This window comes from Filicampus tigris, chromosome 2 (assembly GCF_054856515.1).
Source record: "Filicampus tigris isolate MCC_2025a chromosome 2, RoL_Ftig_1.0, whole genome shotgun sequence".
In the NCBI taxonomy this organism is placed as follows: Eukaryota; Metazoa; Chordata; class Actinopteri; order Syngnathiformes; family Syngnathidae; genus Filicampus; species Filicampus tigris.
The window spans coordinates 3383388-3408045 of record NC_141218.1 but is presented as its reverse complement, the minus strand read 5'-3'; the positions used below and the strand labels follow the sequence as shown (position 1 = coordinate 3408045).

Genomic DNA, 24658 nt, shown 5'->3' with positions numbered 1-24658 from the left:
AGAATAGCAGACGTGTTTGGAGTCGTTACCACATTTTCTTGATTTGCTACGAAAGTTGTGTCATTTTAAACAAACGCTCCATACAGTATTGAGGTTAAATGGAGAGCCAGACTGCCAATGAAATTATGCTCCCCCTCCCCATTTTTCCTTTTTTTCACCCTGTCGACTTCGTGGCTGCCAAAATGTGAATGTAGCTTTAAGAGCAGGGCGTGTCCGCCGCTCTGGAATCAGGAAGTGCGTTTATGTTTGATTAAAAAAAAGTCCCTCCTCAAGCTAGGCTGGTTGTGCGTGTGTGACCACGGAGCTCGAAGGCTAGGCTGCTCGAAACATCACCAGCATCCCGGCCAGCTGTTGCTGCCGCCGCCGCCGCCACTTCCACCCATGGACGACCAGCTGGTGGTCACGGGTAGGTGTCCGACATGAAGGCTAAGTGCTCGGTGTCCGTGTTAGTCGCCTGTCCTGCTTTTATTTTCCTCCGATGCCGCAAAGGTGAATCGTGGCGCAGGGAGTATGGCCCCGCTGTTGAAAAAGTTCTTCTTGCGGCTGTATTCCTAAAGTTCTTGGAAATGACAAGATGCAACGGTACTGGGCATATGTGTTGTGCATCTTGTTTTGTTTTGCTCTTGCGTGTTTTGCTCTGCTTTAAACCGAGCATTGTGACTCCCATAACGCTGAATATTTCTGCAAACAAAAGGGAAGCTCGTGATCAATCCCTGATACAGCAGGAGTTGATGGTGCTGGATCATTGCGTGAGTTTCCTGACTAAACGTACTGTTGAGCTTTGAAAGTCTTCGATGTCTTGGAAGATGAAGGTCCTGTTTAAATTCTTTAAAAGCAGGACTTCTAAAGGTCAACTACTAGATCAATGCGCGCACTCCTGTGTCGGTTGTTGATAAGAACATAACCATGTCTTGACACATTTTAATGCACATTTGGGGGGGAGAGGTTCAACATGTCCAGGCTGGTTACACCACACTCACTGATGACACATCGGTCACAGGAGGGCCACCGAGTAACAATTGTGCTAATCTGAATAAAGTTAATGCAAGTGCAACAATGGAAGCGCACATATGTGAGTCAGTTTGCAAGCAGAGAAAAGCCTGCTTATAGTACCGAGCAAAATGAAAATCTTTGAAAATACAAAGTCTGTTTGCATAGACCACTTCAAGTGTTCCTGAGAAATTGAACGTATTGCGTGGGGAAAAATGGCTTTTTGAATAATGTTTTTGTGGGTATCACCTTTTAAAAATCTGGTCAAAAACACCTTTAAATTTGAGTATAACGGTATAACTTCATTATTTCACAACATTTTTGGCTGGTTAGTTAAAAAAAAATTCCACCAATTTTTTTTTAGGCAGGCCAGATGTCCCATATCAACGGGTCAAAATTAGTGTCATGTTTCAAATGCTTACATAGGATCCCAAAACACGCGAGTCAACTAGCACAGATGGAAGATTATTGGTGAGAAAAGCAGTGTGGGCAGTAGAATAGGTAATTTATGTAAGCAGTAGGAATGGGCCTCATTTTAAGCTATCAGGTTCTCTTGGAATCTGCCGATACCACCCACCGATACTTAAATAAAAAAAATAATAACTCTGACATCAAGTCCTCCTCGACAGTAGTTGGTGTTATACTGCAGCAGCTTGACACATTTGGCGAATCATCATCTGTCAGAAAGAAAGGTCTTTGTTGAAATGTTTTTTTGTCAATTGAAATTGTATATATCAAAAGTCTTACAGGTATCGTGAGTACTCAAAGAGTGAATATTCACACTGGTATAGGTCTGGGGGAAAAAAGTGGTATCAAACATCCTTAGTAAGCAGTTATTTTTTTTCCGTAAATTTATTTGTCATGGGCCATTTTGGAGTGAAGTGCTTGAAGTGGTCATTACATGTTTTTATTTTGGGGGGGGGGGGGGGGGGGGGGATGCACTGATTTTGTTGCACTCATCCATGCTGTTGACCTCCGTATTGTGCCGCTCGCGGATCTCTCTGGTTTGAGTATCAGGTTACTGCCCTCGCTCAGTCCCGCTTTCCCTTCGTCCTCCAGCCAATCACACGACCGTTTCCGGGAAAGGTGACAGGGCCGAGGGGGGGAGCAACCCCGACTACACGGCCTTTGTGCTGGTGCCTGTCTTCTTCCTCCTGGGGCTGCTGGGGGTGGTCATCTGCCATGTGCTCAAGAGTAAGGGCTACCGGTGCACCACCACAGAGGTGCCGGATGAAGTGGAAGAGGAGTGTGAAGGAGAGGCCAAGGATGTGGAACTGGGCGGAGGTGAGGAAACTGAGTAACCGATGTACACACAAGTACAGTATTTGTAATTAATAGCACTGGAAGTGGCAAAAGTACAATGGTGCTTAAACCAACTCCTTTCGCAATAATCTTTCAAAACAGAGGCTTCAAGATGCTTAATGAAACCCCCGGTTGCTAGATACTCTCAATCTAAACACTAAACACAGAGAATTATACTTTGTGGATTTAAAACCCGCAACTTTCAGTCCACTATCGTAATGCTAATGCTAATTAGCTTATATGTTGTGGGGCTGTAACCCTTAAACAACAGATTGAATGCAAATGGTAGTGCATAGAACAATCCGGCAGTGCTCTCGTTCATATATTCTTTATGCTCTGTGAAGAATATCTAATAAGTGCCGTACTGATGAGCCCAGAGGAGTTGCGATGTTTCAGTGTGCAGTTTGTGTCTTATACTGGCCCAGGTGGCCAAGGCGGGCAGATCAAAAATAGCAGCACAATGGCAATTGAAGTGATGCAGTGTGACAAAAAGGTTTAATTGTATTTAATGAAGTCATTACTGTATGAATGAAAATAATTGTCACAGCCATTTATATTCATTACCTTTTTTGGTAACTTGGCACAATGGAGGGAAAAAAATATTTGCGCACACAATCATTTTACATGTAGTAATTTTTATTTATTTATTTTTTAAGGGTAATCAAGTAAAAAAAAATGGTTATAATGAAATGTTCTGTGTGTCCCCGCTTGTGTAAACAGCTGTTATGATCCATCTCAGGTGGCGGCCATTTTGCCACTTGCTGTCGACTGAAAATGACATTGCAGTTGCTCAGGACTCGGGTAATGACCAATCACGGCTCAGCTTGCCAACCTCACTTGACCAAACTCAGAAAACAGCCCCAAGCAACTATGATGTCGTTTTCAGTCGACAGCAAGGGGCAAAATTTCCGCCCCTTGAAATGGATCAAAATGCCTGCATTTTGCCGCTTCATTCATATTCCACAAACGCAGTATGAATCAGAATGCCGTGTTATGATTCTTGGGGGCGCACAGAACATATTGTCAAGAACATTTTGGATTGAACTTCCACTTTATTAAACAAGGCGCCAGCTAGCACTGGCTCAATGTTTATGTTCTCAAAACAACATGCTCCCACAGCTTTGCTAGCACTGACTAACCAGAGCCTGAAACGAAAGCTGCAGATTTTTCGGCTGACAAAAGAAATACAGGGTAGAGCTAAAAGTTTTTGTACTTGGCGTGACGTGCGATCGTGTGGAGGACGCCTGCTCGTCTTTGCATATTTGACTTGTCATCTTACAAGGCTTGTTTTGAACACCAGGAAGTGCATTCATGCCACTGATTAGTTCATGGCAGAGATGCCTTTCATTTCCATTGGCTCACTCACTGCGTGACAGCTGCGGCGCATGTGACGACAAGGTCATGCGAGCCGCTGAGTCGATGAATCCTCTTGGTTCCTTCCTGGTGTAAACAGTTTCATAGTTGCACTTCATGAATCTTCATGTTGACTCTGTGCTAATGCAGGCCTTTCCTCACTTTGTGATCCCACTCGGGCCACTTCCTGGAATCTGGCCGCACCCCCACAGTGTTTCACATGGACCCACTACCCTCTCTTCGGGGTCAACTGTGGCGCAACAATCGTCTCACATTCAGCGCGCCCAGTCGCGTTCCCGCTTTGAATTCTGCGGCGCTACGAATGAATGCGCGGCGGCAGCGTGAGAACGCGTCAGTCGGCGGGCCTCGCATATCACACGGCCGCGTTCGGCTTTGGGCTCCGCATTCCGGAGGATTTTTTTTTTTTTTTTTTTTTTTGCACAGTGTGTTAGTGTTTGAGATGAAGAGCAAGCAAAAAACAGACGAGCGGTCGCAGGCTCTGCTGCGTCCGCCGTCTTGAGGAGCCACGGTGACAATTTGCTCACCACGGCTGAGAGTGAGATTTTTCAAATAAGCGGGATAGCTTGACAATACTTGCGATCGCCTGCAAAAGTATTGGAACGGCAAGGTCAATTCCTTTGCTTTTGTTGTACACTGAAGACATTTGGGTTTCTGATGAAAAGATGAATGTGAGAAAAATATTCAGAATTCCAGCTGTTATTTACATTTGGGTGTGTGAAACAATTCAGGATAGAGCAACTTTTGTTCGACGCCAACCACTTTTTAAGTGAGCAGCAGGATTAGAACATTATGAAATGAACCTCAAAGTGAATAACGTTTCATATTTGGTGGCATCGGCCTTCCTTGCGACACGTGCGTCAAACCTGCGAGCCTCGATTTGATCAGGGTGTTGCTTCCTTCAACATGAAGTGCTTTGGGGTCATTATCCTGTCGCATGAAAGTGTGTTAGCGAATGTGGATTTCTCATCGGGATCCGTTCAAGGTCACAAACGTTCGCCCAAAAGTATTAACGGCCTTTCTTTCAAGAAAATCAGTTGGCGGCCATTAAAACTGATGGCGAACGTCTTTGCGCCTTTGAAACGAACCCTTACTAACCCTGACGAACAATCGATATCCGCTACCGTCGCCAAAACTCGCAAACGTTCGCCATTCAGTGGGATACGGGCTTTAGTTTGGATGCATTTTTCTGAATATTGCCTGGGGAAAAAAAATGGTTTTGTAAATTTCTGAATTCATCAGAGTTAAATCATGAAATAAAAGATGAAAGTCTGAACTTTTGTGTGATTTTCATCTTTTGATCGGAAACCCAAATGTCTTCAGTATACAGTATAACAAAAGCAAAGGAATTGACCTTGCCGTTCCAATACTTTTGGAGTGGACTGTATAACGTATCCCTTGTTTTAATACTTATTGTACTTGTTAATTTTACCACTGTTGGCATTTTCACTTCCCCTCTTCCCACAGAATTGATTTTTCTCTTTTTTTGGGGATTTTTTATTTATTTTATTTTTTTTTTACAAAAGCTTGGCTTGAACCTTAAACGCTAAAACAACCAAAACAAGACTGATGAAGGGCTTTTGGTGGTAAAATCATTTATTGACAGGTGTAGCACTCTGAAACTCTGTGAGCAGCGCTGTCTTGCCACATGGCTCGAGTTGAATTTTGGCGGCTTTTTCACACACATTCACACACACACACGCTTTCAATTACCTCATGTAACACGTGTGCTTATACCGCACATTGGACTATGAAGTTCCTAAACTCGTCCAAAGTGTTGGCATTTGTCTCGCTTACGATCAACGCCCTAATTGTTATTTTCTACTCCATTAGTTTTGCTGATCTCCAATCCAAAGTGATACAGTTCCTCTTTTTTTTTTTTTTCCCTCCATGCTTGCAGAGTTAAATGATACCCTCAGTGACAACAATGACACAGTGGGACAGATCATCCACTTCATCATGAAAAATGAAGGTATGTGTCCTTGGGTTCTTGTGTGTGTTTTTTTTTTTTTTAAAACATGTATTATATATTTGAAGATGATTGGTTGCCTGCGTGTGCGCTTTTGGAATTAAAAAAGAGCCACCGCTGACGGTTAATATCCTGCCAGATCTCAATGGGCCATTTATGGATTGTGTGGCTCAATGCTTCAACATTTTATTAGCTCCCGTGGCCAATAGCAGCGCACCACAGCCCTGGAACGATGTCGTGCCGGAAAATAAATGGTTCGAATAAGCGTCAGTGGGCGCGCGTGTCCTACTGAAGCCCAGTGTGGTGCGTGGCGATAAGAGAATGCTGCAGGCTGATAAGGTGCACATCAGACGTTTCAGGGCGTTTGTGTGGAATCGCTGAAAGATGACACTTGACGTTTTGTGATGACATCTGTCTGCTCAACTCCACTAGAGTGATTACAAACTGGCAATATTAATCGTTTGAATCTTAAATAAATCACTTATTATGATTCCCAAACACTTGATTGGCATTTCAGAAGTTTACGAACATATTGGCCTTACCCTTTTACAGTTTAAAAATATGTGTTATGTGAATCTAAACCTGTGTACATCGTGTGTGAAGACGTATGCGATCTTTGGGGGCGTCGTCAGCGCAAAACATCCTGCGGCCTGTAAAGTATGGCCTTCAAAATAAAAGCACCCCGGTATTGAACCACACACTCGCATCTCTGGGGATTATCCGCATACTGCTAAAGCACAAGAGTCCGTAATGTAAACGTGGCAAAAGAGGCAGTCTCAATGCTAAGCTAAAGGCTATTACAATGGACCACAAATAACATGCTAGCCGCAGCCATTTGTGTGTGTGCAGATGTTCTGGTGATGGGAAATATCTGCTATCATTATTGTTTTTTTTTTTGTTTGTTTGTTTGTTTTATGGAGGCGATAAATTTCCATATTTCCCCCTGTTTCAGCCAACTCGGATGCCCTAAAAGCCATGGTTCATGACAACAGCATTGATTCTGATGGGTAAGCTTTTTTGTAATTATTGTCATCACCTTGCTGTGGTTGAGTGCTACCACTAGATGGCAGCATAATCCTCCTTGAAAGCCCGAAGAGGCTATCAGGCCACGTTTGTTCTGGCACAGATTTTATTGAGAGCAGGCAGCTGTGAATGGGGTTGGGGAGTAAGTCCTCAACACCCCACTGCCCCCCCTTTTTTTTTTTTGTTTCATGTGTTGATACTGACCTCATTTCTCAAAATGTAGCATGCACATGCTCTGTGATCACACCGCATCACATTACTGGCACCAGCATCTTTGCTAGCCTAGAGAAAGCAATTTCTTCAGAAATTGCATGTGAACGCTGGAGATCTGAAGCAGAACTCCATTGCTGTCGAATTGTTGAAATGTACACTTGCAGTTGGAATGGATCAACAAATGGAGGAGGAGGAGTCATATTTTTACAAAGTAGTGGAACGTATGGAATTTGGGGAATGTTTAAAACAAGCGTCAGCTCATGCGGTATATTTTGAATGACCTGAAATGTATTTTGCAGGTAATTTTCAACAGCTTGCGCAAGACATGTGGTACTTGAGGGTGTCATCTGCATACCGATCGAATGTTGCATTTGACACACTTTGACTTGGAAATAAAAGTCCGCCTAACAAAGAGCCCTGTGGCTCACCGTTGTGAACAGATGTAATATGTGAGCGCGCACCATCATGTCTAACGCACTGCGACCAACTGCTGAGGTAGAAAACCAAGCAACAGCTTCTTCTTAGAGGTCAGAACTCAGAAGTCTCTGAATTTTTGGATTGTGGGACATAAATGACAAGATCCTGAGTTTTGTGAATCTTTAGAAGTTTGAGTGCTTTGAAGCTACGTGCAAAATGACATTAAAGGAAAAAGGCATCATAAATAAACACGACAAGAAGTTTCTTGGTGCGGAATAGCGTGCGACTGAAAACCAAAGCGCCATCTGCTTTCTCCCGCCTCAGTGCGCCCATCACCCCCACTTCCCCCTTCACACCCTCCCCTCCCATGACCCCCGTATCCCCGGGAGCGCCCCCGGGGGCAGCCAAGCATACCTGCAACCACCTGCACACCATCGGCGGCGTCGGCGGCCACAAGAACATCTGCACGCGCTGCAGCCAGAAGAAGTGGCCGCTCATGAGCAAGCCGGCAGCCCGCAAGGTGGAGCAGCGCCGCAGCCACCACGGCGAGGTCACCGTGCTCTCCGTGGGCAGGTGCGTGCCATGCCGTGCCATTCTGTCGCTCAATCAAATTTTAACCTGAGGGAAGACCTTCAAGCACCCCCCCCCCCCAAAAAAGTCTCTAATGTTGTCAAACAACATGATTTAAAGCGGAAGTCAACTCAAACCTATTTTTTCCGGAATATGTTCAATGCAGGCCTACTATTTCAAACAAGGCATTCTGATTAGTATTGCGTTTGTGGAATATGAGTTATGCAGAAAAATCCACCCTTTTTTTTGCCGTCTCAGGGGCGGCCATTTTGTCGCTTCTGTCGACTGAAAACGGCATCAAAGTTGCTCAGGTCCAATCACAGCTCACCTGTTTTCTGAAGCTGAGCCATGATTGGTCGTTACCTGAGCCCTGAGCAGTTGTGATGTCATTTTCAGTCGACAGAAGTGACAAAATGGCCGCCCCCCCCCCCCGAGATGGCAAAAAAACGGGTCGATTTTGCTACTTAATTCAATACTAATCAGAATGTCTTGTTTCAACTAGTGGGCCTGCATAAAACATATTCTGGTAAAAAAATATGTTTGGGTTGACATCAGCTTTAATCACGCCGTACATTTTATGCGCCATTTGTCCCCCGACTGGAAATGCATACTGGGAACCAGTTAAAGCACTGTCTTTATGTCGACCGTGTTTGTTTCCCCGTTCAGGTTCCGTGTGACAAAGTGTGATAAACCTGCCCGGGAACGGCGGATTCTGCTCGTCGCAGATTCCAACGGGAGTGTCCCATCCGAGGATGCTGCGTCAAATAGCCGGACAGTGTCTGAGTCGCAGGAGGTTGGTGTCCAGGAATTGTTTACGTAATGAGAAAAAAAAAAAAAAAAAGAGGTATAGACGGGTTAAATACAATCTAGTGAAAGGACTTTAAAGGGGAAGTCAACACAAACATATTTTTTTCATTAATATGTTCTATGCAGGCCCACCAGTTGAAACAAGGTATTCTGATAAACGTTGCATTTGTGGAATAAGTGTTAATCCACATGCTTTTCATCTCTGGGGTTGAACATTTTTTTGTTACATCTGTCGACTGAAAATGACATCACAGATGCTCAGGTAACAACCTGTGATGTCATTTTCAGTCGACAGAAGTGACAAAATGGCCGCCCCGCGAGATGGCTAAAAAGGGGTGGATTTTACTGCTTCACTAATATTCCACAAACGCAATATTAATCAGAATGCCATATTTCAACTACTGGGCCTGCATAGAACATTACAGATGATACATTATTGATACAATGGAACCTCAATATTATTTTATTTATTTATTTGTTCCGGAAAACCTGACTAAAACCAAGTCGTTCGAAAGCCCAAGTAATAGTTCCCATAGGAAATAATAAAAGCGTTGCCGACCGGGAGGGTTGTTCATTGAAGCTTGCGTTGTGGAATACGCCTTGCTGTCTGTTGAATCCTTTTTACACAACTTACAGAATGCTTTGGATAATAATTGGCGGGGGAATGGAATGTCCACTTGCGCATTTTTTGTTTCTGCATGTGTGCAAAAGAATTGGGACAAAATTTTGACAAAAAAATTCCTTCAAAACCGAAGCGTATGAAAACTAGAACATACCAAAATAACAGTTAAACTGTTGGAAAGTATTTTTGCCAAGTAAATATTTTCAGGCCAATTAATTGAGATTGGTAAATTTCCCATTGCACACTCGTTAGTAATCAAGTTACACCCCTCCCAGAATTTTTAGCTGCCTTACCTTCAGTCTTGTCCTTTTTTCCCATCTGTATCTTTTGCTTTTGTGTTAAATTAGGAGGAGAAAGACAACTTGGATAAGGAGAAATGAGAGAAATCCAGGTAATTACTGAACTGAATCTCCTACTTAGCACGTACCCTCCATCGGCTAATTTAATTTTTTAATTTTTTTTTTAATTACTGCTCTTTGCAGCTTTTCCGAAGAGGAGATACCTTTTAAGCCTCCCGACGCAGACGTCCACACATGAGAGCAATATCAGTGCGTGCACCCCCCACACCCTTCCCCGATGGGACCAGCAACGTGCAGTCACACGAGCCTCTTATTTTCCAGCGACGGAGGAGAAACGCAAGTGTTTCTTTCTGATTTAATTCCTCCCCACCAAAGAGGTGCGATAGCACAACTAATATGGTGCAGGAAGCAAAAGTGTGTGCCAATATCTACTTTGATTTAATTGGACTTCTTTAACTGGTACCACCAGTCAGATGGAAACAAGGACGTAGGGGGTAATAAGATGAAGTTGTCGTAATCATGCGGGCCCCAGCATGGAATATATCAATTAGTGCAAGTATATCATTGACAAAGCTTGAATAGCTTCTATGTGCCAGTGAAACATTTTCAAAAATGTCACATTAGGTCAGCCAGAGAAAAGGCTCCATTTTACTGTTGCTATTCACCGTTTCATTTTATTTGTATTTTCTCAACTTTCGTCTACATCATACTTAGAATGCACTTATCTCTTTTTTTTTTAGCCTCTATTACTATTATTATCATGAGTATGAGGTACCTTCCTTCCTACTCATCGGCGTGAAGGGTTTATTGTTATGTTAGGACACTTGTGCTAAAAAATTAGTCCATTCCATTTTTTTTTTTTTCCTGTCTTGGGTTTGACTTTTATGTTAGATTGAGCCGAGTGTTTGATGCTGGCTGAAGGTCTGAAGTGATACCAAAGCAAGAGAGCGTTGACATCAGTGACCTGAAGCGTCTACCTCTTCTCTCATTCTTTCGGGGTTGTTCACCTTTTAAAGCCTTTTTGTTGTTGTTGTTGTTGTTTTTAAAAAAAATCTTTCTTCATAGCATCAGTATCATCACATCAGTTTTTGGATGTATTCCATATATTTTATTGTATATTTCTGCTGTGTTTTTTATTTAATGACAAAAAGAAATATGGAAATAAAGAGGAATGTACACAGAGCAGACATATTTCCGGTCATGAGTGTGTGCTTTGTTAAAAGTTTGCCTCGAACGCCGTTGTGAATGATGCTCGAGCACTTGCTTTGTCACAATAGCAGTAAAATGGAGAGGACAGTCGGTGGTTGGACCGTGGCGGCGGTGGTGGTGGTTGGACCAGACCTGCATAACACACAAAGCCACGTCAGCCCGCCGGTGGGGCGGGCCAGGCGCAGGCACAACCGCAAATATTGACTCCGGTTGCGCACGTAAGGCAGTTTACTTGAGCTCTTGGACACGAGTGGGTATCATGCATAAACCTTTGACAATAATTCCAATCTTTTTGTGCAAAATGCACATTTATGAGCGTTTTTTTTTTTTCTTCCCCTCTCAGGTGTTCAATTATTCAAGCAACCATGGTGACAGTGGGGAAAGCCTAGTCAATGTTTAACGGCTGTGAAAACAAACCATCTTGCCTCTGGCTTCAGCAACATGGCTAAATGCAATTTCCACTGAAATGAATGTAATATTTAACTTGAGTGAGCACACCGTCGGGGTCGGTGAGGGGGGGGAGGCGCATATGTTTTTCACCACCGTGTTTTTCTTGTCCTCCTCGGAGACATGGAAATGTGTGTGTGTGCTACAATTAAGGGTGACATCATTAATGGCAACAAAGCCTTGAGAAAAACAAACATATTAGGCAGGCAGGCAGGCGTACACAGCTCGGGGACCACACATGTATCTGGCTAATGGACCTAGTTAAGGCCGCACACAATTGCTCTTTATCAGCCGCGGCGCATGGTTAACATGCAGGAAGTGGTCGCCCTCATGGCTCAATCTGCCGCTGGTGCGGAAATATCTGCCACCTGTCAATTTGTTAACACTATGATCATCTTGTACTTCTTAGAAAACCGCACAGACGAAAAAACGACCAGAGGCTGACCATGTGTCAAATCATATGACCTGACCTTTTACCTTGCTTCAGGAGTTCTGCTGAATCTAACGTGGAATATCCCACTCACTCCCCATTGCTTGTTTGCCAACAACTGGACACAAGACTAGCAAACGGAAGCTCGGTGGATTCTGAAGCAATGCAAAATTAGCAGCATTCCTGCTGAACAGGTATGTTTATCACCTTTTGGATTTGTAATTGTTTGTTCTTTGCCAAAAATCAAGTTGCAAACCAATAACATTGTATGTTTTAGGAACACTCCATTATGAATGGATGCTGCCAGCATAGCAGCCGTGGCTCACATCTGCTTGTTTGCAGCGGTAATGCTAGCTTAGTATTGAAGTGAGGCTACACTCAAACCTTGCTAGCGCTTTTAACGCTACCCTTTAAACAGTTTTGTCCTTAAATGATGACAAAGCCTACTTGAATTTTCCTCGTATGTATGTATCCTCTTCTCCACTTGGCTCCCTGGAGTTACAAATTGACAGGTCGCGGATGTTTCTGTACCGCCGTTATCTCAAAGGCTGAATTCAAGTGGCGATTCCAACCCAATAGTTGCACCTCTACTTAAAACGTGCAGTTCAAATGTGATACAAGTGGCAGTGTGAGAGCACAAAGGTGCTCATTAGCGGCTGCGGTGGCGAGCAACCAGTCCCACGGTGAAGCTGGAGGGAGTCAACAAGCTTTTCTGTGGTCCATTAACACACACAAAAAAAAAAAAAAAAAAAAGCAGAATATGACATTATAGAGTGGAGCGCTCACAGTTTAGCAGCCTCATTTGGGCAGCAGAGCCAGCCCAAGGCATAAGCCAACTAAACACCTGCTTGTGACCAACTATTGGTGCAGTGTTTTAGGCCACGATCATATTCAGCATCCCTCTGAGTGCACACTTAATATGTCAATGAGCTCAGACAAGATGGCTGAAAATGTTAGCTCAGTTCTTCAATTGTGCAAAGTTCCGGCCTCAACCAGCTCATCATCAAGCGTGAGGTGATGTCACGAGCCAGAAGGCAACACTGGGGAAAAGTTATTAGGAAGAAATGTGTTCTTAGGTGGGTCTTTGCTCTCACATACCGTATATAAATATATGTGAATAAAATAGGATGGAGCGATGAGGCTAAAAAGGGGAATTCTGGAAGATATAGTGGGGGGAAACGCTGACTCCATGCTGAGGTTTGAGATTTTGTGATGACTGTGGAGTGCTGACACACTTGCGGCAGCCTCTTCAGCTCCAAACCTTCATCCACCTTGTAAACGCTTTGCCTTCACGAGGCAAGTCACTCACTCCGCGTCCTCCCCGGCCGTGGCGGCCTCCAGGGCGGCGAGCGCCTCGGCCACCATGGAGTCTGTGACGCTCCTGGCCTCCTTGCCGGGCTCATCCTCCTCATCCTCGCTCTTTGTCACGCCGATGCCGCTCTCCACCGTGGACACGTCGGCCGCCTTGGAGCTGCGCTCGTCCCTGGTGTCGGCCGACCACAGGCTGGCGCTGCTGGTCTGGATGTCCACCGACAAGACGCTCTCCTCGTCCCCGGTGTCGCACGGGTACTCGGGCGTCCCCCCGACGCCTTCGTCCACCTCGTCGGCCGACAGGCTCCCGTTGGCGGTCACGCATCGGGCGACGGGGCTGTCCCAGGGTCTCAGCCCACCCAAGACCCTCTGGTTGTCGTAGGCCTGAAAAGCGGGGTACACCGGCACCTGACTGTGGCGTTTGTCCTGTATCACCCACTGCGGCCCCAGAGGGTCCGGTTGGATGATGTAGAGCGCGCCCTCCGCCGGGGGAGCGCTGGCCTGCTGGTGCGGCTGGTTGCTGGGCGGAGGCACGGAGTGCAGCCTGTGGTTGACGTGGTTGTTGTCCAGCTCCAGTCTGAGGCTGCTGTCGCTGGAGATGCTGTAGGCAAGGTTGTGGAAGCCCTCCTTGTCCTCCTTCTGCGAGCGGTGGGCGCTGAGTGAGAGGCCCCCACCCGAGAGGTGGTGTGTTCGGTACAGGGAGTCGGTCTTTCTCACATCCACGGCCGCTGAGGGGTCGGAGATGTAGCTATGAAGAAAGACGGGAATAACCATCAGCACAATTTTCACTTTTCATTCTACAGATGCGCTTTGGGTTGATGACAGAAGTCTTTTATATAGTTTGAGTGGCGGCGGGCGTCCACTTCTCGTTCTCGTCATTTCGTGGCTTTCAGTCTAATCTGCCTTCAGAAATAGTAGCGCTGGCCCATGTAACTTCAACTATTTTCTACAATGAGCCGGATTGCAAGTCCACCCTCACAGGGCCAGCCTGGATAATGTCGGCATTTTTCCGTCCTCCGATTGGTTGGTCAGAGCAAAACTTGTTTCAGCCGACTTCAACTAGAAAAATCACATCTGCACAGATCGAGATTTAGACGTTTAGTAATGCCGCGATCACACCCGAGTCCGAGATTTTGAGTACCTGCCCTGACTGAGTCTGGGTCCGATACCTTGGCAATGGATTAAATTGGAAGTCAACGCAAACATATTTTTTTTTCAAGAATATGTTCTATGAAAGCCCACTAGTTGAAACAGGGCATTCTGATAAATATTGCGTTTGTGGTGTAAGTGTTAATCCACTCATTTTTAGCCTTCTCGGGGGGCGGCCATTTTGTCTTCTGTCGACTGAAAATGACATCACGACTGCTCACAACGATCAATCACGGCTCGGATTCAGAAAATAGGTCAGCCGTGACTGGCCGTTGTGAGCAGTTGTGATGTCATTTTCAGTCGACAGAAAATAAAAATGGCCGCCCCAAGAGATGGCAAAAAACGAGTGCATTTTGCTGCTTAATTTATATTGCACAAATCCCAAATTGAATCAGAATGCCGTGTTTCAACTAGTGAGCCTGCTGGGAAGAACATATTCTTGAAAAAAACATGTTTGGGTTGACTTCCGCTTTGAGACGAAAATAAGAGTGCATCCCAACATCAACCTTTATATATGACTCTAAGTCAGCAGAAGAGTTGTCTGTCTCTAAATGCGCAACCAGTCAACTGGGATAGGCTCCAACTCCCCGTGACCTGGAACAGGACGAGCGGTACAGAACTGGCTGAAGGTTTTTGTCACATTATTAAAGATAAATATTGATTCGGAACTGCTCCAGATGAAGTACTTGGCACGGCTGTGTGCTATTATATTGCGTTTTTGGATGGCTTGATGCTTTCTATAATCTTAGTGGTGCTTTTTAGAGGGGGATACATTGCCCGCCACATATTGTATTTGTATGTTGGCAGATGGATTTATTTTGAACATGTCCTGTGTTGCCCGGTGTGTTTTTCACACCCGTCTCCTTCTCCTCATGTTTGTTTTCACCTCCACCCTGCAAGTCTCACTTCCCCAGCAGAGCTTGTCCATCTTGCACCTCTCCAGGTGTCTTTTTCCACACTAATATATTCCCTCTTTTTTTTTTTTTTTTTCTTTTAAATTGTCTTCTTTTTTCAAGATTTTCTCAACCACATTTCATCAACAACCTTCTAATTATTTCCAGCACTGGCTTCTTTCCTCCCTCCTGGTGAGCGGACACGCCGAGTCTCCACAAACAGAAAGGTTTACTCTGTCGACCTCCCTTGCTCGCTCACCCTGAAAGCGTCTCTTTCACAAAGCTCCCCGCAAAGCTGAGAAAATTAATGTTTACCTCTCCTCTTGTGCCAAGGTGAAGAACAGAAAAAAGAGTTGGAGGCTCAAGGACATTTTGAAAAGAGAGGTAGACGCAGAGACATATTGTGCACTTCCGTTAGTTTCCTATCAAAAACTCCCATCATCATTTGATGAATATTTTAGACCATGTGTCAAACTCAAGGCCCACTAAAGCAAATTAAGTGTGACTACTTATAATATTGAGATATGGCCATAACTGATGGTTATCACTATTTTCCATGACGATTACTTTTTGTAATTATTACATCTGTTTTGCTGTTTGCTGTTTTGTTGGAGCTGACTCAAGCGTTTTGATATGGTGGACCACAGCATTCTATTGGTGCATTTGGAGCACCAGGTGGGGCATCAGTGGAAGCGCTCAGGAGTGTTTTAGATCCTATTTGGCAGGCATGATTTTTTTTTGGGTGTTAGACCACTCCGCCCTCCTGTCATATGGTGTTCCACAGGGTTCTATTTTGGAGCCCCTGCTGTTTTCATTGTATTTTCTGCACCTGGATTTAAAGTTGAGTAGAGCTGAGTTGATTTATTTTAGACAATCCCTGAGTAAGTCCGGGCCATGATTACACTCAGACATGAAGAGAGACAATTTCTTCTTGACATTCTACAGCAAGCCCCTCATTTGCATATAACCCTTGGCGCAGCTGACTGTAATTTTCCTCTTCCTGCCCACTCGGCCCTGGTGCCTCAAGTGCTCAGTCTTCTTTCTCCCTTAGCTGCATATCATTATGAGAGCCTTGCTTTTGAAATGCGATGAAATGATGATGAAATGATACGCCGGATACGGATGACCTGATTGACACCCAGCATCTGGGTTCAATTAAAATAGATCTCCAAGCGCTCTCATTGAAGACAGACACCTGCCAACCACCAAACTTCTTCTCACCTTTTCATCATCCGGCAGCATCGACACCCCATTTGGCCAGCTGAGAGATGGAGCTGCCGAGGAAGAAAAATCATTAAAATCAGCAGAATAAAAAAAAAACAAAAAAAAACCTCAACTCTGTTATTTTCATTTTCCATAGAGCTTTTTTTTGCATCTCTACTGATATGAATCTTGAAATACAAGCCCCAAATAACATTACATGCTAACGATTAGCAATAGTAGTAATAGTTGCGGTTTTTGAGCTCAGATAATAAAACGATACCCACAGGCATATATGTCACAGAAAACCGCGTACATCAAACACTGTATACCCCTCCGCCTAATTCATTGTTCAGAAGATTGGCAGTGAGGACACATCACAAGGCGCACTAATCGAGGGGATTGTTTTGCATCAGGAGGGATGCCGAGCCATGGATTTGCAAGGCAAAAGCCGTCCGTGGGTCCAGGTCGTTGGTTCGTCCAGGCTGCTTGTGGGTCAGCACGGGAAGCTCCCGGTACTTGACAAGGTGTCACTCCTCCAAGCCAAAACGCTGCCGATGCAGTCCTTGACAATGTGTAAAATCTTTTAAGTGTACATCGGTACCAGCAGAAGTGTCTTAAATTCGTGTTGAACACCGAAAAAAAAGAAACCTTAAACCCATATTTAACTGAAGATGTTTTGTAGTCAAATTTAATCCAAGACTCGGTTAAACGATGACGCGATTTCTATTTTCTCAGCGGACTAATTAAGTCTACTCACGGACTAGTCGACTAATCGGTTGAACCCCAGTAAATACTATTTATGCGATTGTTAACCTAAGCGGTCACAATAATCATCGGCGTCAAACATTGCCTGGAGACTTTCCAAAGTCCCAATGAAATGATGGATTCAGTCCGCGCAATCGTTCTTTCATCTATCGGCCGCTTCCCACTCGTATTTGAATTTCCATCCTTGTTCCCTGCTCCATTCAATACATCAGATATTGGTCCCGCATTTTTATGACGGGAAAGATGTTGGGATGAAAGGTGGCCATATTTCAGCCGTGCTGAGTTTCCTCACAGGAAATTGAAACATCTCATCTGCGGAGAAAGTGGTGCAATAAATGCCAAATTGTTGAGAGCTTAACGTGGACTGGATTTCAAATCCAGAGGAACCCAATGAATCGGGATTGTGTTTCATATGCAAAGAAAGACATGAGGGCCTGTTTGATGTTAGGACACTATTTAACAAAAAAAAAGAAAAAAAAAAATCCTGGTTAGCAAGTATGACCTCCCGTTCGAACGAGGATATTGATCTCATTGTGGGTTGTATAATCAGATACAAGATTGTTGTCTTGTTTCTCAAGCATGGAGTGGCCAGTAGATAGAACTGTCATTTCCTAGCCTGGGGGAGATGGTGGGAGTGGCGATGGGAAAAGTGGGCAAACTGGTTGGACCTCCATCTCACTCTCTCTGGCGTTTTTTTCCGCAAAAAATTCCATGTTGTTAAAATGCATACTTTGATCAGGCCTCTTATCAGCTTCTAAGCTTTAATAATCCAATTGGCATGTCGCTATTGCAACCTAATGTTGCTCTATTGACTTCTCGCTTCCAATAATGTGCCTGTGAGTATTGTTCCTTGCTGCTTGTATGTGCTGCTCGCTGGATTCAAGTAGTAGTTTGAAGGTTTACAATTACTGTAACTTCAATGCTAATTTCCGTTAGCTCGTCTGTTGTATTTCACATTACATGTCAGCATTAAGCTAGTGGACTTTCATTAAAAGAAATGACATGGTCTCAAAGTTTCTTCTTTTGTTTTATGTGTTTACAGTTATACAGTCAACTTTAGCTAGGAAAGAGAGAGATCAGGTGCTAAGGAATGCTTTAAAAAGTGTGTTTTAATGCAGTGATCCACAATATTTTTCCTGCCAGGGTCCAATTATATACTTATTTTTCACGGACCGTAGAAAATTCACATTATATTTCAAAATAACTAATAATTCAAAAATGCTTTACAATAATATGTTTCTATGTGCCTGCACTAGTCTAAACATGTCATTCTGTGTAATATTGCATTTGTGCATGAGTTAAGCAGCAAAATCCACCCACTTTTAGCCATGCGACTGAAAATGACATCACAGCTGCTCATGTCAACCAATCACGGTTCACCTGATTTCTGAAGCTGTGTCATGATTGGTTGTTACCTGAGCCCTACCTGCGACAAAAATGTCAAGTCAAGTCAAATTTATTTATATAGCCCTTAATCACAGGAAAGTCTCAAAGGGCTTCACATATGCACCAGATCATATACATGACATCCCCTGATCTTAACCCCCAGGATGGCAAGGAAAAACTGAAAAAAAAAAACATCTGGGGAAAAGTGAGAAACCTTGAGAAGGGACCACAGATGGGGGAATCCCCCTTCCAGGATGATCAGGCTGCATTGGATGCCGAGGGTGGATTGGGTGGATTTTACTACTTAACTCATATTCCACAAACACAATATCAATCAGAATGCCATGTTTAGACTAGTGGGACTACATAGATCATATTCTTGTAAAGAAAGTTTTCGGGTTGACTTCCTCTTTAAAATTGCCCTTGCTAGCTAAATGCTAATACACAATAGAAAATGCAACTGAAGGGCTAATAATTAGCATCACCAGTCATGTTGTTCTAACTCTTTGATCAAAGGATATTTGAAAGCAACAATATTGCAACATATCTGTTCTATTTGCTGGCCTTTCGAACAATTACGCAACACTGAGTCCCATGTCACAACCAGAGGGCCACTGGGAGGTCTAATATAGAACCATGTGAACGTCTTTTCCCCAAAAGAGGCCTGGGGCTGCAGCGTGATGAAACGGCTCAATTAGCCAGCGGCCAACACATATCGACAGCAACTCGGCGGCTTGCTGACTTAGTAAACAGAGCCGCCGTTGTGTTTTCTCCCACAGACCTCGAGTCCTGCTACACCCGACACCCCCCCCCCCCCCGAGCTTGCACTGAACTTGCAAAAAGTACACATGATCTAACAACAATCATTGCACAACAACAAAGCTGCATTTTGACTTGCTAAAGTGTGATATCGATTCCCAGTTGTGGGTACAAATTCTTGTTTTTTCATGTACCTGCACTTTGACTATTTCTTTTCCGAACAATTTTGATAGTTACATGCAATAAAATATTTATATTTCCACTTATTGGCTTAATTGATATTAACTTAGAATAGCCTTAATACAAAAGCTTATCTTTAACATGAGCCTGAGACAAAACAAATTTGAGTCATTTCACAAAAAATGAAAATATCTGCTTTTACGTTTGAACCCTTTATTTTTTACTTTTGTACTTTAGTATGTTTCACACACTGTACTTTTTTACTTAAGTACATGAGGTCAATCAGTACTTTGATTTTTTTTTAAACAATTCTTTTTTGACACAACTTCTACTTCCACCTCTGTGGATTCCTGATCGGTGCAGTAGATACCCACATGCAGTAAATGATCTTTGTTGTCTTAATGACAATTTGTTTTAAAGGATTTAAGTTACTGTGTTGTCATGCTTTATATCCTGCTGGAGGCCATTCACCCGCCATGCGCAAATAGAATTTGCATCCACTCTCTATGGCTTGTTTGGTCAAACAAGCTCCCGCGTGGGGCGGAGTCGAGCACACCGGGGGCGTGGGAGCGGAGATGAGTCCCGCCATGTTGGCCTGTGCATGATGGTCTGACGAGGCTCATGCAGGTTGTAATGTTGACATGGGTTACATGTGCAAACACAGCCCAAGGCCGCATACGGCTCTTCCAGGCTAAAGAACAACCCCCCTCGGATTAATAAGTTCCCATCACTCATTAGCCTCCCTGGTGAGCAGTATTGATATAAACAATGTTCTACTCACCTGTTTTTCTCTCTAAGGATACTTCTCATTTTCTTAGTCAACACAATTCTGATATTTACACCAAATGTACTAACGTTCAAGTGAAAATCGCTGTGTGCATTATTTAAGGTTTTTGTTTCAGGTATTTCGACACATTTTGATAAATTCATCTTAAAGAATATAAATGCATAATTATCGAGCAATATACTTAACGCAGACAACTTTCTGTGAGTTACCCCAGCATTTCAAATACTTTATACTTTTTTAGGCGTCTAAAATGTTAATTCCGTTCATTTGTCGGTAATAAGAGGTCATACCAAAAGTGCAGTTTTAAGGTAAAATAGCATTTCCAGTGGCGCCGTTTTCTGCACGTTGCGACCACTTCACAAACAAATCAACCTTCCATCTCTTGGTGCGTCTTTTGATTCAGTTTTGGAAACATTTTCTGTTTCAAAGAGCAGCTTTGGACCAACCTGTTGCGCTTCGAGAAGAAGGTGTGGCACTTTGCCCTAGGTATCCAACACACTTGTCATATAGCTTTTTTCGCTTTTTGAGTTTGTTTTTAAAGGAAAACGACGATGACTCTTCTCAACGTCTTTGGAGGCGAACCACCCCCGTCCCTCGGATCAAGTTGTTTACGTCGCCCCCACCTCGGAGAGTCCTCGGTCCCATGTCTGCAGTCCAAACACAAGTGTGAAGAGTGCGGATGACACACGAGTCGAGTGGACCACTATCAATTTCGGGATAGTGATGCACAAGTGCTTCCTGTTCACAAAATAAAAGGGCAATGCACACTAAACAAACTCACGCTTTCAAACAAGATGTTTGACTTTACCTTTACAATACCAAATAGTTTAAAAAAATATTTGCGGTATTTAATTTATTAAAAAGGTCTTTAAACACTTTTTGAAAACAGTAGAAACACATTTAAAATACACAGAGCAACGGATTAAACAAAAATACTGTCCAAGCAGTGTAAAAAGTAGAGTGACGATTTACAACTGTAATACCACTGTCCAAAAGAAAAATAAATCCCGCATAAATGCATTATACAGTTCTAGGATGGTGAAAAATGAACCGCAATATACGGTGTTTACTGTTTACTGTATTTCTAACCAACTTTCAAGCATTATTTTGAAACCATAAAGTTAATTTCAAATTCAAGAGAGTGTTACAAGTACTTACGTTTTACGAGAAGTGTATCGAACAAAAATAAAACAAAAGGTCTACATTGAAGACCAAGCGTTTTGTTAAACTGAGTGCTCGTATCAGGCAAATAACGTGCCTGAAGAGAGACGGGTCTGAAAAACTGGTTTCCATTGTTTACAGATGCACAGGGTTGTCCTCGAAAGGAACAGAGATCTTATCGGCCGTGTATAATTTGTTCAGTGCTGTCTACTTGAAAGGTGTTGAAATTCACAGTTCGGCCTTGGCGTCTTTGACGCTTGATGATCTGAACCGAAATAAATGTCAGGCCCAAATTGGAGTTTTGCATCCGCATGAACATCTGCTCGACTGGGGCTAAATGAGGTTGTGCATTTTTAAGTGACCTGATCACTGGCAGAGATTGCAGAGCTGGCATCCTTCTTGGGACTTGAAGATGACAACATTGAGGAGGAAAACAGCATCATGCTAGAGTGCATGTTGAAAGTTAAGTGAGCTCTCTCACCTTTCAACTTTATTTATTACTATTAATGTGATTAAAAACAACTACATATATATCACAAAATAATAAATTACACATAAAGAAAGGCTTAAGACAATGAGGGTCATAGCTGAATAATGTAAATTGTTTGAGAGGTTTAGAGTACAATATTGCAAATTTGGTTATTTTTTGTGCTCTACCTTTAAGACGGTGCAGATGTGGCAACCAATCAGCGTGGACCTACTTTAACTAGAACGAAATGTTTGCTTGTTTTCAAGTTTTAACAAAGATTTGGTGAGTTATTATTTAGTTCCCAACTATGAAAATTACCCCGTTAGTTATTTTTTAAAACCTGCCTAGTAAGCAGAGAACTCGATTTGAGTCAATTTCGAGTTGCTGTTTTTAGGGCTTGCGACTTGCTTGCCAAAAACACGGGAATGATTTGACTTGACTTGGTATCTAAGTAACTCGACTTGATTTGGACTTCAACTAAATGACTTGACAAATCTTGTCTATAGTTTTAAATCTGAATTTTAACGCAGTTTGACTTTTTAGGGAGGAAAGTAAGAAAGGAAAAAAAGAGGGGTTTTGTTCATCCACGCCAAACTGGCAACCCAGTCAGAGTCACCTGTTAGTGTGAAGTAGTGACGTAAACACAAACATCGTCGGAGCAACTCCGAGAGTCATTCATTTGTTTTCATTCATTATTTTGTCCATGACGTTGACAAAAATAAGATGGCAAAACGCATCGTTTGCACCTCACGGAATGAAGACACAACAACGGCAAAGTCTAACTTCGTCATTACAAAACTCGAGACAGGTAAGATAACGTCACAGTTTATCTAGTGATACAAACACCGGTTTGGGACCAGTAAAAAATGTGATTGTGAATATTTAAGTACAGCTAATTGACGCTACTAGGTGTGCATGGTTTGTGACAACTGTCCGAACCGTTCGTTTTGACACGACTATTTAATAACAAGGTAAAGTAATGTGCACTTTGAAAGTAGCTCCTATGCACCAGAACAGACACCATAGACACCGGTAGTCTTTGGAATGAAGGATAGCTCAGTAAACCTATGATAGCTAGGTTAGCTCGGCAATTTAGCTCACCAAAGCCAAAAAACCCATAGATTAGACACAACAGACACATTGAATCATAAAACTATTGCGTTTTAAACAGCAGTCATTATTTAAGCATAGACATCGATACATAGAGCACGATATCGGCGAACAGAATCGATGCAGAGTAGTTTTCTGGCCGTGGGCGTATCCACCATATTTGATGTGGCAGTTCAGTGAAGTTGACGTGCAGTAGTTTAGGTTCACTCAACTTCAAAAAGCGACAATCTACAAAGTGAATGCCTTTCGTTCACCCATTTACACACACTAATTCGATTTTGCTAACAGATTGGAAACTGAAACAATGTATGTAGTTTTTTTTAAAATCTGATGATTATGCATGTTTATGCCCTCATTCATCATATTTCAGTATTTATCACCACCTTAACAGTGTACCACTCGTATAAATGTTAGTATGAAAAAATAACACACATTTTTTAAATGAGCGTGTAGACATTGATTTTATAAGTTGTTTTTCATTTCATTTTTAGAGATGTAAATGTTATTGACATTTTTAGAGATAATGCATTTTTTGTGGTAGGATCAGTGGAAAATATTTTTTTTTTATCATCACTCCAACATATGTTTTACTGAGCAACATTTTATGACTTGACTTAGGACTCGCTTGAACCAAGTAATGACTTGACTTTCTTGATATTTGTTTCATTTTGTAGGCAAAACAAGCAAACAGGCCGCTTTGGGATATGAAGCTTGCAAATCAAATCACAGTGCGGGTGGGATGAGGATTATCATCTGGAGACAAATGACACAGATTCTCGACAATGGTAAGATGTCACCTTTAGTAATTTATTTTCAAAATGACAAGAGTGAATGAATGTGGTGCTTTTACAGGGAATCGTAAAGGAAAATCAATTTGCTGTAGCTGTTTTTCTTATTTAATGTTTAATGTAATGAATTTGTGGCGACAAATTTGCATGCTGTGAAATAGAGACCTTGAGCATTTCTTATTTCCATCTTCAAATCTGTGCTAGTGAAGGGGGGGAAGCTGTCATTTTGTATTGAATATGTGGTGGCTGCTATTGTTATTTGACGTTTTGCATTGAGAAAATTGTGGACATTATGCACAATTTCTCACTGCAGTTTTGGTGCAAATATTTTTCAGTCAGCAATAAGGTAAGGTTAAAGTGTTTAGTCTTGACTGGTCTATCTGTGCCTGCCGGAGCCTCCAGGTGTGGGAGAAAAACCGGGTGGGTCAGAGGCTTCCCCGTTGCTACGAATACACGTTCCGGATGGAAAAAGCCGGGACGACAAAAGGGAGGGCCCTAGCTCACAGTGTGAATACGCCTGACAATGACACGGCTATTTTGGGTCCGAGCAAATAAAGAGCCGTTTTCGCAGTGTAGGGACCAAAGCGTGACCTGTGGAGACCTGGCGCTGGGTAAACACGCGTGGTAATTGCACGGCCGTGTGGTGCTGCAGGGCGAAATGTGTGCGTCGTGAGGACAGGCGGGCAGCCCCTACAGACGTGATCTCACCGTCATGCGAACGAAGGGCGTGGCCAAGCCTGTGGACCCGATGTTGGCGTGGAGACGGGATCCACACGCGCACACTCGCAGATTGGCTTCGAGTGACACCGCCGGGAAATTAAAACAGCAGCCCAAAGCCCCAGGCATGTCATTGGCCAATCATTCTTGATTCGTTGGCAAGCGTGTGAGCGTGTGTAGCTCCCCGCACAGGTGCAAACCACACGCATCGCTTAATACCAATGACAATCTCAGCCTGCGTTGGGGACGCATTCACCATGCTTGTCCAGCATTTGTCATCAAGCGGACACAAGCAATTACTGGCCTATCAG

At 43.3% G+C, this 24658-nt stretch overlaps 3 protein-coding genes across 9 annotated transcripts in view; 2 read left to right on the top strand and 1 right to left on the bottom strand.

Annotated features, from left to right (window-relative positions):
* Positions 1 to 213: 213 nt before the first annotated feature.
* rell1 (RELT like 1) lies at positions 214 to 10774 on the top strand. The gene is made up of 8 exons (XM_086019665.1): positions 214 to 406; positions 2050 to 2274; positions 5564 to 5635; positions 6585 to 6639; positions 7610 to 7858; positions 8522 to 8648; positions 9632 to 9675; positions 9767 to 10774. The coding sequence occupies exons 1-7, from the start codon at positions 382 to 384 to the stop codon at positions 9662 to 9664; spliced, it is 786 nt and encodes a 261-aa protein (XP_085875791.1). The 5' UTR covers positions 214 to 381; the 3' UTR covers positions 9665 to 9675; positions 9767 to 10774.
* LOC147150904 (uncharacterized) lies at positions 10665 to 21366 on the bottom strand. Of its 3 annotated transcripts, none has more exons than XM_086019686.1 (4): positions 21261 to 21366; positions 20549 to 20749; positions 16244 to 16296; positions 10665 to 13728 (listed from the first exon to the last, which is right to left on the bottom strand). In XM_086019686.1, exons 3-4 carry the CDS (start codon positions 16273 to 16275, stop codon positions 12975 to 12977), a joined length of 786 nt encoding a protein of 261 aa, XP_085875812.1. In that variant the 5' UTR covers positions 16276 to 16296; positions 20549 to 20749; positions 21261 to 21366; the 3' UTR covers positions 10665 to 12974. The 3 variants fall into 3 exon arrangements, with proteins under 3 accessions (XP_085875812.1, XP_085875801.1, XP_085875821.1); XM_086019675.1 differs by having other exon boundaries at positions 20549 to 20840; positions 21261 to 21344; XM_086019695.1 differs by lacking the exon at positions 20549 to 20749 and having other exon boundaries at positions 21261 to 21348.
* Positions 21367 to 21959: 593 nt separating this feature from the next.
* The window catches only part of LOC147150902 (uncharacterized), a 57045-nt gene continuing 54346 nt past the window's right edge, over positions 21960 to 24658 (top strand). For 4 of the 5 annotated variants that reach the window (XM_086023854.1, XM_086023853.1, XM_086023856.1 and 1 more), the window contains exons 1-2: positions 21988 to 22540; positions 23517 to 23627. In XM_086023854.1, coding sequence (XP_085879980.1) covers positions 22456 to 22540; positions 23517 to 23627 — 196 coding nt within the window. In that variant the 5' untranslated portion in view covers positions 21988 to 22455. Of the gene's footprint in view, positions 22541 to 23516; positions 23628 to 24658 lie in introns of all 5 variants that reach the window. The other variant, XM_086023855.1, reaches the window with a different exon arrangement.